The 16,379-nt window shown below is 36.9% G+C and overlaps 1 protein-coding gene across 2 annotated transcripts in view; it reads right to left on the bottom strand.

Moving 5' to 3' along the window:
• The window catches only part of LOC107093193 (contactin-4-like), a 240,968-nt gene that overhangs the window by 57,549 nt on the left and 167,040 nt on the right, over window positions 1-16,379 (bottom strand). For both annotated transcript variants that reach the window (XM_015388077.1, XM_015388076.1), the window contains exons 10-11: window positions 16,040-16,169; window positions 13,426-13,576 (exon numbers count right to left, since the gene is read on the bottom strand). In XM_015388077.1, the coding sequence (XP_015243563.1) occupies window positions 13,426-13,576; window positions 16,040-16,169 (281 nt within the window). The remainder of the gene's footprint in view (window positions 1-13,425; window positions 13,577-16,039; window positions 16,170-16,379) is intronic.

Here is a 16,379-nt window from a genome sequence, read left to right as displayed (position 1 = left end):
AAACTTTATGATTAAATGAATGAGAAACTACAGATTGCTGGTCATCCAGATCTTCTAAATGTTAATTTACCTTTTTTTCTGAGACTGGAGTACTGATTTCATTATTATCTATCCATAGCCAAATCTGTTGCACAGCAAATCTAAATAAATAACGTCCACTGTGCATTAGAGTAAAAATGCAGGGAAAAAAGGACTCAGCCATTTTCAGTATCACTATATAGTGAAAATTAAGACATAGGAAGCACAAAGGTGTTCGAATTCAAGGGGAAACTATTTATTATGACGTGACACATTTCAAGATCATTTAAGGTGTGAGGGTGAGAAGGACTTAGAGCAGGTAACATGACATCTAAAAAAAATACAACAATGTTGCTCTATTTATTCCTTTTGAGTTATCACTGTGAGGCTGTCAAAGAAGATGCTGAATTCAGAAAAAAATCCAAACTTTCCAAGCTTAAGGCTAAGACTTGAGCTTGGAAATCCAAATTGTGACTTCTTGTAGGTACAGTTAGTGAGGGAATCAGTGATCTGCTTACAGCATATTAAAAAACGATGCCAGAGATTAAACCAGATTCAAACCATACGCTTAAACACTGCATGACATCACCTTTACTCAGTTTATAAGACAAAATAATTACTACCCCTTACTTTGAATAGAAACATTTCTATATGACCAAATTGTAAGTATTTTAAGTACATGAATAGTGCAGTAGCCTAATATTTTTTCTACTGCTATCTCAAGGAAAATCTTGTTAACTTAGTGGTAAAAAAAGAAAAAAAGATGCTGAACTTTTATGATTGTTCTTAAATTGACTCATACTAGAGCATGCTTTACAAGAAACAGGATCTCATATAATAAATAATAATCCAGGTAAAACTGATCTTTAGTGTGATGGAAGCATGCATATGCACATTTTATGTCCACATTTGTATTACAACATAGTATATTTTTGATTAGATGCTGTCTGTATAAAACAAGCTGAACAACCTAATTCTTTCCTATGCAGCATGATGTGATTGTGTTGGTAATTGCACTGTGTGGGGGAGAAATTTATCAGGCCAAGGCAGAGGGGGATTTGTGCATGTACTTCCAGAAGATCCCTCTAATCACAAATTGCGGCCCTGGTTTATTCTCCTTCCTGAGATATTTATCTATACTCGTGTGCCAAAGCTTCCCGTCGGGAATAAAGAGAACACACGTGTTTCGCAGGAAATTGTCAGAGGAACCAAGATGGATTACACACCCTGCACCATTGGATTCGCACTTTGAAAAATGATATCAGCCACCATCTTCCAGATAAAAATAATCCCACCTAGCCTGACATGAGCTGCAGCAGGGTAGGGTTTTCTGACCTAATCTCGGCAAACATCTCAGAATTCACTTTATTGCCGTTTAGAGATTTATTTGAGTTTATTCAAAATCCTTCAACTGGGTCTTCTGAAAAAGTAAGACGAGGAAAAGAGAGAGGAAACACAACTATTCCTGCAAGTGCTCAGTTATAGTGACTCTCAAAAATGTTTAGTGCAACATGATATGTCAGTTTTCAAGGGTTTAATAAGCTATTCCGCCCATGAACAATGCATTGGAATGTAATAGGTATAGCTTTATTAGCAAGAGGGAAGATTCATAAGAAAATACTTGCTATTCACCTCTACATACATCAGTCTCAATACTGCTAAAATCATGACAGAAAGACCAAAGAACAGTCTGCTTTATTAAGACAGTATTACTCATCTATTCATATTATCTTTAAACACAAGATATGTTAAATTTTATGAAGTTCAAATCATGGTAGAATTGATTTATTCCAACTTTCTACTGATGCTTGACAATGACAGTGGCTCAGGCCAAATGTCAAGCTACTGTCAAGGGTGATGGTGGTTAAGCAAGGAGATTTGATTACAGGTCTTTTAATGAGTTTACCAAATTATAATTGAGTTTTCATAAATCTCAAACTTTGTCCTTAGGAATCTCTGCACTCTAGAACCTTCTACTAAAGCAATCAACATGTGTCTTTTTCAAATATTGTGTTAGCAAGAATGGGTTATTTGCCATCACAGTAAAAAGCAATACCTTGATTCAATGAATACTTTCTTTTTTTATTTAAAATAATGGTCAAAATTTCATCCTTGGGTGAAATTAAGACATTATGCAATAATGGCAATAATGCTCTTTATTTTTAAAGTGGACTGTCAATTCAACAGTGGGACAAATAAAACAAAATGTCTTTAGTATTTTGCTTTATAGAAGCAATCAATTTAAAATGTAATGTTTCACCACATAGTGAACTACAGCCTACACTGCAAAAGCAATCCAGAAATAAGTAAAAATGTCTTAAATGAAGTGTATTTACCCTTAATTTGAGTAGATAAATAAGATCATTTTCCATGAGGAATCAGTATTTTACTCTTAAAAGAAGATAATTAGATAATATGCACTTGAAATAAGACACTGTGATTGCTTTTCTTATTTTAAACATAAATTGTCTTGTTCTATTGACAAATTTGCACTTAATTTAAGAAAAAAAATACTTATTTAGATTTAGGTTTTTTGCAGTGTATAATTCACAGCTCTAACACCAAAGTAAGAAACGTGCTTATGTTTATCAAACTAAACCAAACATCAATGTAAAATGCCAATCAGCATGTTTAAAAAAAGAAATTAAACATATAAAAAAAATGTCGAGACATATCAGTGGGAAGGACACTTTTACTTTAAAATACAGTAGCTTGCAAACCTTTTAGTGAGTAAATGTCTTCCTCTTGGGATATGAATGTGCAAAGATAAAGAAGGAAGTCTGTTGTTAAATTGATTTGGTATTACTTTTAATACCAATCAACACAAGTATTCACCTGAGTTTTCGTCTTAAAGAGCAGTTTTCAGTCTGCTGAGGTTTCAAGCAACCAATAAGATTATTTCCATCTCCTGAGTAGCTCTAACTCCAACACATGTTATGGATAAATAAAACATTTAATCTGTTGTGCGGAAGTGTGTGTATGTTGGTGAGCGATTTTGCACATTTCACAACAGTGCTGGGTGTTGTCTGCAACTGGCAGCATCAGCAAAGCACTAATCCTCACTTTGCTCCCATTCTCAGCACTGAGGTGGGGGGGTGGCAGACAGGACTACTTCACGTCGCTTTTGACAGAAAAAAGTGTGGAGGTGTGGGGCCCGGCAGAAATGTAAAGACATAGTCAGCTGTCCGCTACAGCCTTGTCAGGTAACACACCTCGACTTGAGGGGCGGCGATGAAAGGAGGCCTTGTGGGTGCAAAAGCTTTCAGTATTCAGGCTTGGCACTCCTCACTCACTGCCAGCCTCAGAAGAGAGTTGGAGCTCCACTTTACAAGCAGATGTTCCATAAGAGCCAAATGGGGAAATGAGAGATTTGATGGGAAATTAGAGGTGAAGTGACTTTTAAACATGGTAAACATTGTTTTTTGATGAGCGTAACAACGTGTTTTGAGAATAGAGAGACTAAAATAGCACTGCCGGACCCTCCGCTCAAGCAGATCATCCAATTATAACATTTATTATTACACCTGTTTCCCTACAGCACCTATAATTTCAAAGTCTTCATAAAATTAAGTCATGAGACACCAGACAGGATTTTTATTAAAGTCTCTTTAAAGAGTGATGCACTGTTACAGAAAGAAAAGTGTGATAAAGTAAATTAGTGTGATAAGTAAATTAGTGCAAAGTTCATCGCTACGCCTCTTCAGCAGCTAGGGTGTTCTCTTGACTCTGATTCGTTCTGGAGTGCACCTGTCTGAGCAGATGGGCTTCTAAACATTCAGAGACATACAGCCTCTCTTATGCTCTGATCTGTGCCGCTAAACCCTCTGCCGTTCCATAAGATGCTGCCTCGGTCCCAAGACTGAGTGAGCCAAGTTGATTTCTGTGTCGAGGAAATCATATTTCTTTGTTCATCCAGCTGATAGACTAAGCAATCACCTTTAAACTTACTGGTGGGACCACAGACTTTTTCTCAAAATCTCACTACTCTCTATAAATGTAAAAAAAAAAATTCTGGGAAGAGGGTGGTTTCTTGGGCCTTTTATACCCCTCTTGCAATATGAATTTAACCAAAGTTAAAGCAGATTACCAGAGTAGAAATATAGCCTAAGCATACACTGATAAGAAAGGAGAACTTGAACTAGCATGAAATTTTAGATGGACTGAGGACATGTCTTAATAATTTGAATTGGTTTAATTATATTTGGCTGCACAGTGAACCGGTGGGTAGAGATTTGCAGCAAGTAGGGTCTGGGCTGGATTCCTGGCCTGGGGTCTTTCTGCATGGAGTTTGCATGTCTCCCTGTGCATGCGTGGGTTCTCTCCGGATACTCCGGCTTCCTCCCACAGTCCGGAAACATGACTGGTAGGTTAATTGGCTTCTCTAAATTGTCCTTAGGTATGAGTGTGTGTGTGTGTGTGTGTGTGTGTGTGAATGGTTGTTTGTCTGGTTGTAACCCACCTCTTGCCCATCGACAACTGGAGATGGGCAGCAGCACCCCTCGCGACCCCAGCATGGATAAGTGTGAAGGAAAATGGATGGATGGTTTAATTTTTTTATTACTACAATTTTCTCATACCAAATTAAATTTAACTGCTTCCTATATTTACTGGTAAAATAGTTGTTATATGCTGAGAAAAAACAGGAGTTAATTTCTCATGGGTTTATAATTTTTTTTTCATGGGTTAAAAACTAAGCGTCTTCATGTTTTAATTCTAGCATAAATCTGTACAAACAAACAGAGACAGTATTTTTGATATAGGTATTCAATCTGAAATTGCTCTATGTTGTGTTATGCAATTAGAACACAAAACAGTCCAGCTAGCATTCTAATTTGCATTGGTTCGCCATTTACATTTTGATCTGTAAGAATTGCAATTATAATCACAAAACAAGCTTACATTGGAGGGAGCTGGACCTATGCTCAGTTACACATGTCAATTTTGTCCACTAGAAGTATAATCAGTAGTTACTTTAGTTGATTTTTTTGACCACCTTGAGGTCCATCCTATTAAAGCACATTCCATGTCAGATGCATATCGACTCACTTGCTTGCTGTCCACTGAGAGAATTCTCATCTAGACTGTGCATTGCCCACTGAGGCAATGAGAGTCTAGGACTGAGGTATACCTTGAATCTACACAGACAGACCAATATCTGATTTTTGACTCATGTTGCCCACTGAAAAACAAACTTAGTATTATCAGAATTCTTACTGGGCTGACAATGTTTCCTCAGTTGCATTGGAGAAACAAAAAAACACAAACATATCAGGAATTCACTCAAAGCATCTGGTTATCCAAACTTGGAATTTGTTTTCTCCTGAGTGTTAGCTGCAATGCTGTGCTTCTTCGGCCAATTTAACAGAGACACAAATCATTATAATTTTATGTGTGTCAGGAGTTGTGAGAAACTCAACAGGATTTTCCCTTAACACAACATACCAGTGAATGTCAAACCCATCAAAACGCAAAACTTCTTTCTTCCCAAAGATAGAACATCCAAACCAAAGCTAAGCAAAGATGTTTATGTTGTCCAGTGCAGCAGAGACTGCTGCAGTGTTTAGGAGGATGGGTCTTCAGGTGCTAAAAACCATCAGCGATTCAACTACAGGTTGCACTTGTGTGACTGTGAGCAGTAAATATTTCCATAATGTTTCAGTTTCTCACATTTATTTTAACTGTGTAGCATAAATTGCCCAAGTTATGACTGTCTACTAACTCCTTATGGCAAATTATAAAAGGCAGGGGATTTCACATGGAGTGAATAATGAAAGGATAGTTTATTGACTGGGCAAGGAGAGACTAGAAGCATCAGAAGGCCTATAATGTAGGATAATTTACAGAGCTCATATGGCATCACTCATATGGGCATCATTGTGAGAGGTCACTATTCTCACATGAAAAGCTGTAGGAGTATCTCACAGTGGGAATACATTTCTAATGCATGGATAAGGAATCTACCAGAGCTGATGCAACCATGGGTGGGGCTAAACTCCCCAAGGGGGGTGGTGGTCCAGTGGTTAGGGCATATGGCTTGGAATCTTGAGGTTGTGAGTTTGAAATCCACAGACTGCCAGTCTCGGTCTCTGAGCAAGACCCTTAACCCCTGATTGCCCCCCGAGCGCCCCACAATGGCACCCCAGTGCTCCCCAAGGGAATGGGTTAAATGCAGAGGTAAATTTCCCCAATGCAAGATCAATAAAGTTAAATTATTATTATTAAACTCCAAAATAATCCTCAGGGAAAACCTTGGCACAAAATGTCTTGAAAATGGGTCGTGGGCTGACAATGCCTCTGGCAACACCTCTAGACACTTAGTTGATGCTACAACCGAATAGTACTAAATGTATATTTGTGTATTAGAAAGATTGGGACAATTCCAGAACTAAACAGAGCTGAAAAGCTGTGAGTAAAAACCAAATTTTTACTGATTTAATCCAGTGAATTTGACTGACCACTCATTTTTTTGGAAACAAGAATAGGCAATTTTTTCAGAAAGGGGCCAGAAGTAAACTAATTAGTGGGGCTCTTTAAGATCCAAGTTAAATATTTGCCCAAATACAGATACAAAGAGCTGTTTCTAAGACAGTGTTTTAGTGGGTGTGGCAGCAAGCCACACTCCACTGCAGTCTGTGAAACAACAGCTGATTGAACATGTCTGCCATGAGCAACTTAACACACTTGGTTTCTTCTCAACAGTGACATATTCAAATGCCACACTTTGCAGGCTGGTCTCTGTAGCTTGCATGGCCCACTTGCATCCTGATCAGCAAGACCTGCTCTACTCTGCGCTCTCAGCTGCTTTGTTCCAGCTGATGTCATCTAAACCTTGTCCCTGCAGAGTTGTCTGGGGTAGATAAGACATACCCTCTCTTTGCTGGTGTCCTGCAGACTGAAAGAAAAAATGAGGCTGCAGCTATGAAGATGGATTACCCAGCTGGTGACACAGGTTCCCTTTTTGCTGGAGCCACTCTGGAGTGCTAACGCAATTACAGTAATTAATCTTCAACAAAAGAGGTTCACAGCTACCTCTAATGATTTTGCACCTTTCTGCAAAGTTGTGTAACCATGTGGACCTGTTCAGACATGCGCCCAGATAAACTGATCATGCATACAAACATAATTATTTCATCAGGGCTGCACACACTGTGTACGGAATTGCATGTCACACACTGTAGAAACTCAATAAAAAGCTTATATACACATTTAAGGGGTAAGAAAAATAGTTATTCGGCACCATCATTTACAGTCCCATTATCTGCATCACAAACCATGTTTACTATTGGTACATCAAACACTGGAAGATACTTAGAGAACTCCAAAACTAAAATGTAAGTTACAAACAAAACAGAATGCGGAACATATGATGGACACCTTCTGAAAACAATGATGACACCAAAAAAATTAACCATGTCTGAAGATCTGTGCTCATCAATCCATGATTCAGTAACATATTTGAGCAGCTAAGCAAAACTTTTCTATTTCCTTCTTTGTCTTAGATTTAGAGGCAGATCCAGTCATAAAACAGTGCTATTGGGTTAATGTTGTTCTGTGCTGCTAATGTTGGTATACTGGGTATTATGTACAAGCAGTTTAATAAGACATTCCACATCAATATAAATGAAAGAAATGGGATAAAGAACCTAACAATTCTGCTTCTCAGAAATTTAAGTGGATTTATTTTTCAGCATACAAGGTTAGCTTAGTATAGTGCTGTGAAAAAGTACCTGCAGATTTCCTCAGTTTGCTTTTTTCGTTACAAGATTCACAAAAGATTACAATGAATACAGCACATACTAGTGATTGAAGGATTCATTCATTCATTGGGGTAAACAGCTTTGCCAAACCAACTAGGCAAAATATGAATATGATCAAAATGTTGAATCAGTGACTAGCTGTGATTAACTACATTTTTTGTGCAAAACTGGATTAAGTTTAAATAGTTGAATCCTGCCAAAAGTGAAGAGTCAGAAAATTTCTCACAAGTAGAGTAGTAGGCTACAACATCTAAGAAAACAACAATTCCTGCTTCAGTTTAATCAAGTCTGAATAAGAAACAAAGTAATTGATATCTAACAGTCTGAAAAGGTTTACAAAGCCATTTCTAATGTTGTGGGAATTAAAAATGACAGAAAATCATTGCCTTTTTTCTTTAATTTAGATTATTCTATACTTGTTTACATGGGGGGTTTAAAAGAGTAGTAGTGCCTTTCTCGAGGCAGTTAGTCTGTGACAGACCTGCTCAAACCTGGATGGATCATCAGTCCATCACAGGACAAGAAACACATTGGACAAATAACCTTGGACACACTCAATAACGTATATGGATAAATTAGAGAAAGAAATTTGCATACTTGTCGAAGTTTCGCTTTGAAAAAAAAGGATATTTATAACATCTGCTGCAAGACATGCAACTATCCAAGTCGAGCTACAATTTCCATTATCTTCCTAGACAGAAGCACAAGGAAACTACATATTTTCTGAGGGGTAAGCCATGACACTTTCTTCAAATTTTTTTCTGTCCAGCAAAAAAAACAAAAAAAACAAAACTTAACAAAAAAAAAAAAAAAAAATTGAACAAATACATTTATTAAAAATATTATTTGTTTGCATTTCAAATATATGGTCATTATAAGATCAGCTACAGTAGGGTTTTTCATCACTAAACAACACTTGCTTTTAAAGGGTGGGTTTGACACCCAGACACTATTATTACTGTTCAATTTAATTTCCTTCAGTTTTTCAATTTAGTACTACATTCAGTTCAGTTCATAAAAAAAATTTAATCTATAATATAAAAACCTTCAATATAAAAATTTAAATTAAAAAAATTGTATAAAAACCTAAATATAAAAATCAATAAAAACCTTTATAGATTTCAAAATAATCTACATCTACAGTACCTTCAATATATTTAATTATACAGATTGATATAAATTTACTTTGCACTGAGCCTAAAGTCAGTACTGCTATTACTAGGCCGATTGGTCCAATGATTACCTCAGCAGATGCTGAACATTTACCTTGTGGTGTGCACAACAGCGTGGTGCGTGTGCATATGTTGCGGATGAAAGGAGAAGGAGATAATAGGGGAGAGGAGACACATTCAGCATATTTAAAGGAGCTGACATGTGTTATCAATTCTTGTAAACTGCTTTTCTAATTCTTTGCTGGCAACAGCTTCTGGGATCATAGCATGAAAATTAATGTACATCAGCAGGGATTGTGTTGCAATGTAATCATGAATCTATAATCCCATCTTTAGATTATACGCTGTCTGACTGGCAATCTGTGACAAGTTACATATATTTAAAGGCAACAAATAAATTACTACACTTTAAACTGATGTCAAAACCAATTAAATTAAAAGCAGAAATCCGAAAAGTTATAAAAACATGCTAAATTTATAAGAAAGAAACAACAGGGAATGTTTGATCTTGACTTGGAATATGTCTTTAATTTGTCTGAGTGACTGTTTTGATATTCTTATTTTTAAGTGCATTAAGATTACTTAAACTGTAAACTGCGAATGTAAAAAAAAAATAACTTTATTAAATTGGAAATTCAACTTTTTCATTTCAAAATGTAAGTTTATAATAGTATGCTTTTTTTTAACCCAGTTCTGAAAACTATTAAATCTTGTGCATTTGGAGACTTTCCAGGCTGTTGATACTATATAAATGACACAATAATTTAAATTGGCTGTAAATGTTCAACTATTATTATTAACCTCTTAAGTTGGATATATGAGAGGGTGGGATTCACCCTTTTTTGTCCAGCTTTAAGGTTATTTAAAAAACAGTCACCTCCTTTTTTTCTAAATTCTTCAAAAAAAAAGGCTTTAATATCTAGCAGATGCTGCTGGTGTCCTGCCTTTGGCAGTGAGTATGTTAAGACATGAAGGACAAATACAAAAAGCAAACACATTTAAGGAAAACCGACTGCACAAAGCATCATTACCAACAAGTCTGATTGGTTAATCACGTTGTCGAGACGGCTGTTTAATCCTCCACCCCAGCCCTTTGAAATCACTGTGAACAACTAACTCAAATCAACATACGAAAAAAGGTCTGAGTGCAGCTTGATTGAAGAGGCAAAGGGCAACTGAAGGGCACCAGTAGCGAAACCACTATGCAAATTCCCCTCAACTTTGTTTGACAAGCAACAACACTACTTTGTATATATGCAAAGCCTGGCAAGACACTGAGCACACAGCCCTGCTGTCAAAGCCGAGTCCTGCTTGGGTGGTGACACCCATTGGGTGACCCTTGGCAGCAGTGACACTTTAGGGCCAGACTTCACACTCCATCCAGACAGACACACTCCAACACATGCAAAGCTTATTACATGAAGCAGACATCACATCGCAGAGGTCAAACAAGGGCGCAATGTGGAATTGCCCTCTGATTCTGTGAAACTTGGAAGCATGTCTGGAGTGGTCTAATTTGATTTCTGGAGCCTCTACCGTCCCCACTGAGGTGAAAACTACTTGATTAGCACTTTGAATTTACTCAGCAGCTGGTCTGTTTGCCCCCCCACCAAAGAGCTGCTGGTAAAACACGGTGGATCCCATTATCCATTACTCAGTTAGGTCTCACGCTGTTCTTTTCCTCTTAGCCGGCTGCTATCACATCTGAGAAGTGTCTTGAAATCCCTCTATGGAGATAGAATGAAGAATTTCCCTGAATTTCATTGTACATCAGTATAGTCTAACTGAAGCCATAAAAAAACTCTCCAGTAACTTAAGTTTAAGTATTATATGACAAGATAGGAAAGGCAATAAATTGCATACTTAACATTGTTCTTTTTAGATAAGTATATTTAAAGGCAACAATTCGGTGGCCAGTGTTTCTTTAGCAATGGAACAAATACAACTACTATATTGTTCCTTAGTCGTACTTCCATTTCAGCCTGGTATTGATCTTATAATATATGATTTCACTAAAGTATTTCAACATGTACCTTTATGTATCTGTAATTTCTTGGTTTGGAAACCAATGTCAAAACAATTTTGTAAAATAATTTACATCTTTATCAACCAGGATATCTTAAATTCAAGCTCTTGAATGTTTGCCCGTCCTAAAACAGAGTTTATTGTACAGGTGATGCAGAGGTTTTAAACATCTTCATAACCCTTTAAACATCTTATAGCACCCAACCTATGCATCATTTATCAATTGTTTTGATATTGGATTAAATTACTGAAAATCACCAGCTAGACTTCATTCATTTTCAATTGTCATGTAATTGTCTTATTTTGTTGGGCATCATATACTTAACTGAATCATCATAATAACTCTTGTTTAAATATATAAAGCTAGATATTATTTTATCTTTAACTGGGCAGAATTTAGGTGCTAATACAGTTTATCTTTCTTATTCAAGGTTGTATGAAGGTAGATGGGTTCTAGTTGGATGACAATAAATAATGTGTATTCATGTGTATGTGAATATTTGAACATAGCTGTGTTAGACATATCTAAGGCTTGCCTATTTTCATGGTACAAAGACTCTTAGATTATGTCCCAATCATAACGATTTCACATAATGCATGCAGCTTATGAAATACGCAGAAAAATAAGTGAAAACAGTGGAAATCTATGCATTTTTTTCAAGGTGTACCCTTAAAAGGTGAGAGATGGGGTATACTTTGGAAAGGACACCAGCTTATCACATAGACTCAAAGCTCTATGCCTGACTTACCATCAGTGAAAACTGGAAGAAAACCCATGCATACATAGGGAAAACAAGCGAAAAACACACAGAAAGACTTCAATCAACATTAGAGCTGGAATTTTGTTATCTTTTTGTTATCTGACATTATCAACAACTTTGTTGTGCTGTTATGACAGCACCAGAAAGTGTGCTCTTAAGTGAGAGAGAACATCTAACAGTGTTCTGTTTAGTGCTTTATAGAAGTGATATTGGGATATTGGTAAAATTCCTCCCTTCAAACAAGCTAAGCTACAGCAATAATCTACAGAAAATGTCTCAAGTGGATGTTGGATTTCCACTTGAGACGATAACATTCTCCTACTTTTATTTTGTTGTTTATTGATAGCATCTCCAAGAGCCACTAAGAAAAAAATACTTTTTGTTCACTTGGGTGAGATGACATCTTTACTTATGTTGAAGAGTGCTAATTGTACAATCCCTCGTAGGTAATGACCTACATCACACACAAGGATGGATTAAAGCCAGGAATTTAAACATCTTCAGGTAGTGAAGAAAAAATACATAGTTTAAACTGCTGATGGTATTTTTATTTAAACCCCTTCATACTAATACCACTAAATAAAGTCCATTGCCAATAACTGCATTCTGAAATCATTTAAGTTGTAGATTCTAAGACTCAGCTGCATTGATTTGTTGGAGAACATACTGATCAAACAGCATCACAACACAAAGACCAACGATCACTACAGTCATGTCATGGGCAATGTTGTCTGAACATCACATGCACAAACACACGCACACACACACACACACACACACACACACACACACACACACACACACACACACACACACACACACACACGCATAAACTATTTAACTCTCCATTCTAAAGCAACAAAACATTGAACAAATGCAACCTAACAAAAATATGCTGGTTATTCAATTTTTTGGCCTTTACACATTGAGTGTATGGATGTCAAAGTAATGTTTGCACCTAAATCTCACCAGCCAGTCTCCAAAATAAAAACATGGTAGGTGCATACAGGGAAAACTGTTAAAGACTTCGAAGGACTTAAGGCTCTGACCAAATTTTTTATTCAATTTATTGAATATCCCGAACCATACAGCCAGATGGATTAAGAAAGTCTAAATCTAAGAATCTTCAAGGGATAGAATTGCTTAGGCATGATTTACATTGAATTAAATATCTTTGAAATGACCTGCCAATTATTGTAGTTGTTTTCTTTACAGGCTGACTGACTTTGCAGTATCTTGTAAAGAGACTAGGGAAAAGTCTATAGACATGCAAAGCCATACCCCAATAGAGTTACAGTTGTTGTAGAGAAAGATGCTTCTACTAGGTTACTCTTTAGACAGAAATGCATGCCACACTTTTTTTTTGCAATAAGAGAATATTCCTTTCCATCTGATAAATCTAAGCCACTTAGTGTTGGGCAGTCTCATAAATTAATTATACATGTATAATGACGTCTGTAGTTGTAACTTGATAAAATTGGAAAGTGACTGAATGTTTTCTTAATTCATACTTTTGTTTTGGAATGCGAACAGCCTGTCAAAAAAAGTCAGTACTGTAGGATTTAGATAAACTAACAAATTAAACCAGCCAGCTTTCACCTTGCTTAAAGAAAAAAGGGCAAACGAGAAGAAAATTGCTGCAACTTTCACAAAAAGATAGATGGACATAAAACTACATAAACAATGTTTTACCTGCTGCTTCCCTGTAGGGGTTCGCTGCCCTTCCGCCACAAGATGACACCCCAAGGAGACATCTTGGGCTTGCACTCGATCAGGATATCTCCTCCTACTTTCACCAGTGTCTGACTCTTCAGTTGATTGTGAGAGAAATCTGGGGCAACAGCTGAGAGAAGAGAAGAGAAGCAAATTACCGGCATTGTTTGTAAAAGCATCTTAGTAAAGATTCTTTTTTTGTCTAATTTATCTCAGACCATTTATCTCCTTTTAAACATGTCGCTCAGTGTTTTGTTCCTTTATACCATTTTGCAAAATGAGTTCATTAGGAATCTGAATTTTCCACCATAGATAATTTGAAGAGACATGATTGCATAATTAGCAATCAGACATCTGATGTTGAGTTCGGCAGTTTGATGTAAGTTTATTAGTATTATGCTCAGTAAGACAGCGTGTGACCCCCCCCCACCACTTCCAATTATCATGGCTTTTAAAAAGCATGGAGATGTTGTGCCTTTAGCACTTCTTTTCTGCAATCTTCACTTTAAGTTTGACCAGAGCACTCAGCTGTGTTGAGCCTGTTTCTAACCAGAAAACATCATCCTGATGTGATATGTTGGAGTTTGTAGGAGCAATAAAGGCTCAAACTGAAGACTGACAGTTTTGATAAGGCAGATGGGCAAAGATTTCTCAGTAGAAACATTCTGGCATACTTCACTGTCAATCAGACACAGTCATCCTAAAAGTAATGCTTTTAAATTAATGTCCAAACAGAAAACAGGAAAGAAATCATCTTACAAAATTGAGTGCAGAAATGAAGACTAATTAAACTTACAAACAGATACTGATGAGGAAAAGTTTGCTGCCAGCAATTAAAAAGATTAGTAGAAATGCCTGGTATATGTATTATTTATTGCAGCATTATCTAAATCCTTAACATCTCACCTTTGATTTGAAAACATTTATTCTGGTAAAAAAAAAAAGAAACTGAAATGACTGGTTTGGTTAAAATTGCATTTTTGCTTCATAGACTGAACAACTTGTGTGTCTGCAGTGTCTACGCTGGTCTTAAAATGTCCTGAATAAAGATGAATAATGTACCCAAAAGGCCTCCAAGGGGATTTATTTGCAAATATGAATATTTGATATAGTACCAATTTCTAAAATACCACAAAGAGATAGGTCAATCAGTAAATAGTTGCTGTCATTCAGTTTATGTTTCTAACAACACATCATGTCCTCTAAATGGCAATTTATAGAGTCAATACTGTCAAATTATGCAGACAGGCTGGTTAGAGGGTTTTGTAAGTAAACCCAGTAGATTGCATGGAGTCATTAACATGTAGGACTCACTCCTCCTAGATGAGCATTTACTGTAGCTGCGATGGACGGTTGCTTGCATTGTGTTTCTGTCTTTGCAACAATCCTCCACACCAAACATGAACATAGTGACAAAAAAACAACAACAAAACTCTACTTTAAGGAAGAACCCTTCAGCAGAACCAGAACTGTGTAAACAGCCTACTGTCACAACTACAGTAACTGGGCGTTTGGGAAAACAGAGCAGACCCAAAAGGAACACAGAAGTGCTGATACAGGGATGTTTGAACATGAAAGAAAAGAAAATATTAACAATAGTAGATCCTGTGTTGGCTTCATCTTGGAGAATAATACAACTAGGCAGAAGTGTTTAAAGCTACTTTTCAAGTCTAGAAGATGAAGTAGAGCACATTCAGTTAGTCTTGGCAAAACCTCAGCAAACAGCTATGTCTGGGAAAGGGGAAGAGTTAATAATTGAAAGACAGAGCCAAGTGGATCATCTACTGTATTGAAGTAGAACATGAAGTTGTCTGCAGCAACAGCTCCTCAGGGCTGGTGTCCCGCTAAAGGTAGAGAGAACATAAAGTTTAAGTCCAAATAGCTGAAAATTATGGAACAATAGAGAGTATTGGGAGAATGTAGTAGAGTAAGGGAAAGTGGTGATTATATCCTCCAGCAGCCTCTGCCTATAGCAGAATAAATACAGGACAGTTTTGGTGTCCAAATCATTTGGCTTACATTCAGAAGTTCTGGTTTTTGTTCTGCATGCAGAAAAGAAAATCTTTCTACGAGCCTCATACGCTCTTACATGGTTTTTATGGTGTTCTCTCTCACTTCATTCAAAAGCGCACAGAGAATTAACCCAAATTCCTTCAAAGTGTAAAAAGGCCTTATGTGCCACTCGTGTAATACGCCTGTGAGTGTCATTCCTGCTAGTTTAGAAGGAATAAATCAGTGTCCAAATTTATTTCTTACAAGATAATACATTTTACTGCAGTTTTACATCAATATCATGTTTATTTATATCACATTTTGAGGGAATTGTTACTTTTTTCAATAATTTGAAACAGTTTTCTATATGAATGTAAGTTGGATCATAGATTTTTTTTATATATTTTTTTTACCACAGAGTTAATTAAGTCAAATTAAAGATGTGTGTTTCACGGTGTAAAATGAGACAGCTGGATTAAAAGCTAAATTCGTTCTAAGGAATAATTTCACAGCGCAGTCAACAAACTGGCTCCCATCTGTATATGTGTTTCAACTTGTATCTCCACAGAGCACAAAAAAACCCAATCACACTCAACCTTACCTATGACTCGGAGCTCTGCGTTGGAATAGACCTCGCCATGCTTGTTCCCTGCCACACACTGGTACATTCCGGTGTCAGACAGGGTTAGCCGACTGATTGACAGAATCCCATTGGCAACCTGTATGCGCTCCTGTGGACACAGAGACACACGCCTTTAATATGCCTTTTCCCCCAGTGCTCATCTACATAAAAACAGCCACGCAGCCAGCCTGTGAGTTATGGTGCAGAAGTGACAGACGTGGCAATAAATCTAGGTTTTCATCACTAATGGAGGGAAAGGCTTGGGTGGATGGAGGCAGGCTAGCAGAAAATGACCCTAATCAATCTACATGTTTATGAG

This window comes from Cyprinodon variegatus, unplaced genomic scaffold (genome assembly GCF_000732505.1).
Source record: "Cyprinodon variegatus isolate N-32 unplaced genomic scaffold, C_variegatus-1.0 Scaffold412, whole genome shotgun sequence".
NCBI lineage: Eukaryota > Metazoa > Chordata > Actinopteri > Cyprinodontiformes > Cyprinodontidae > Cyprinodon > Cyprinodon variegatus.
Note: the sequence above shows the minus strand (reverse complement) of the source record. Positions and strands in the feature narration are given on the sequence as shown.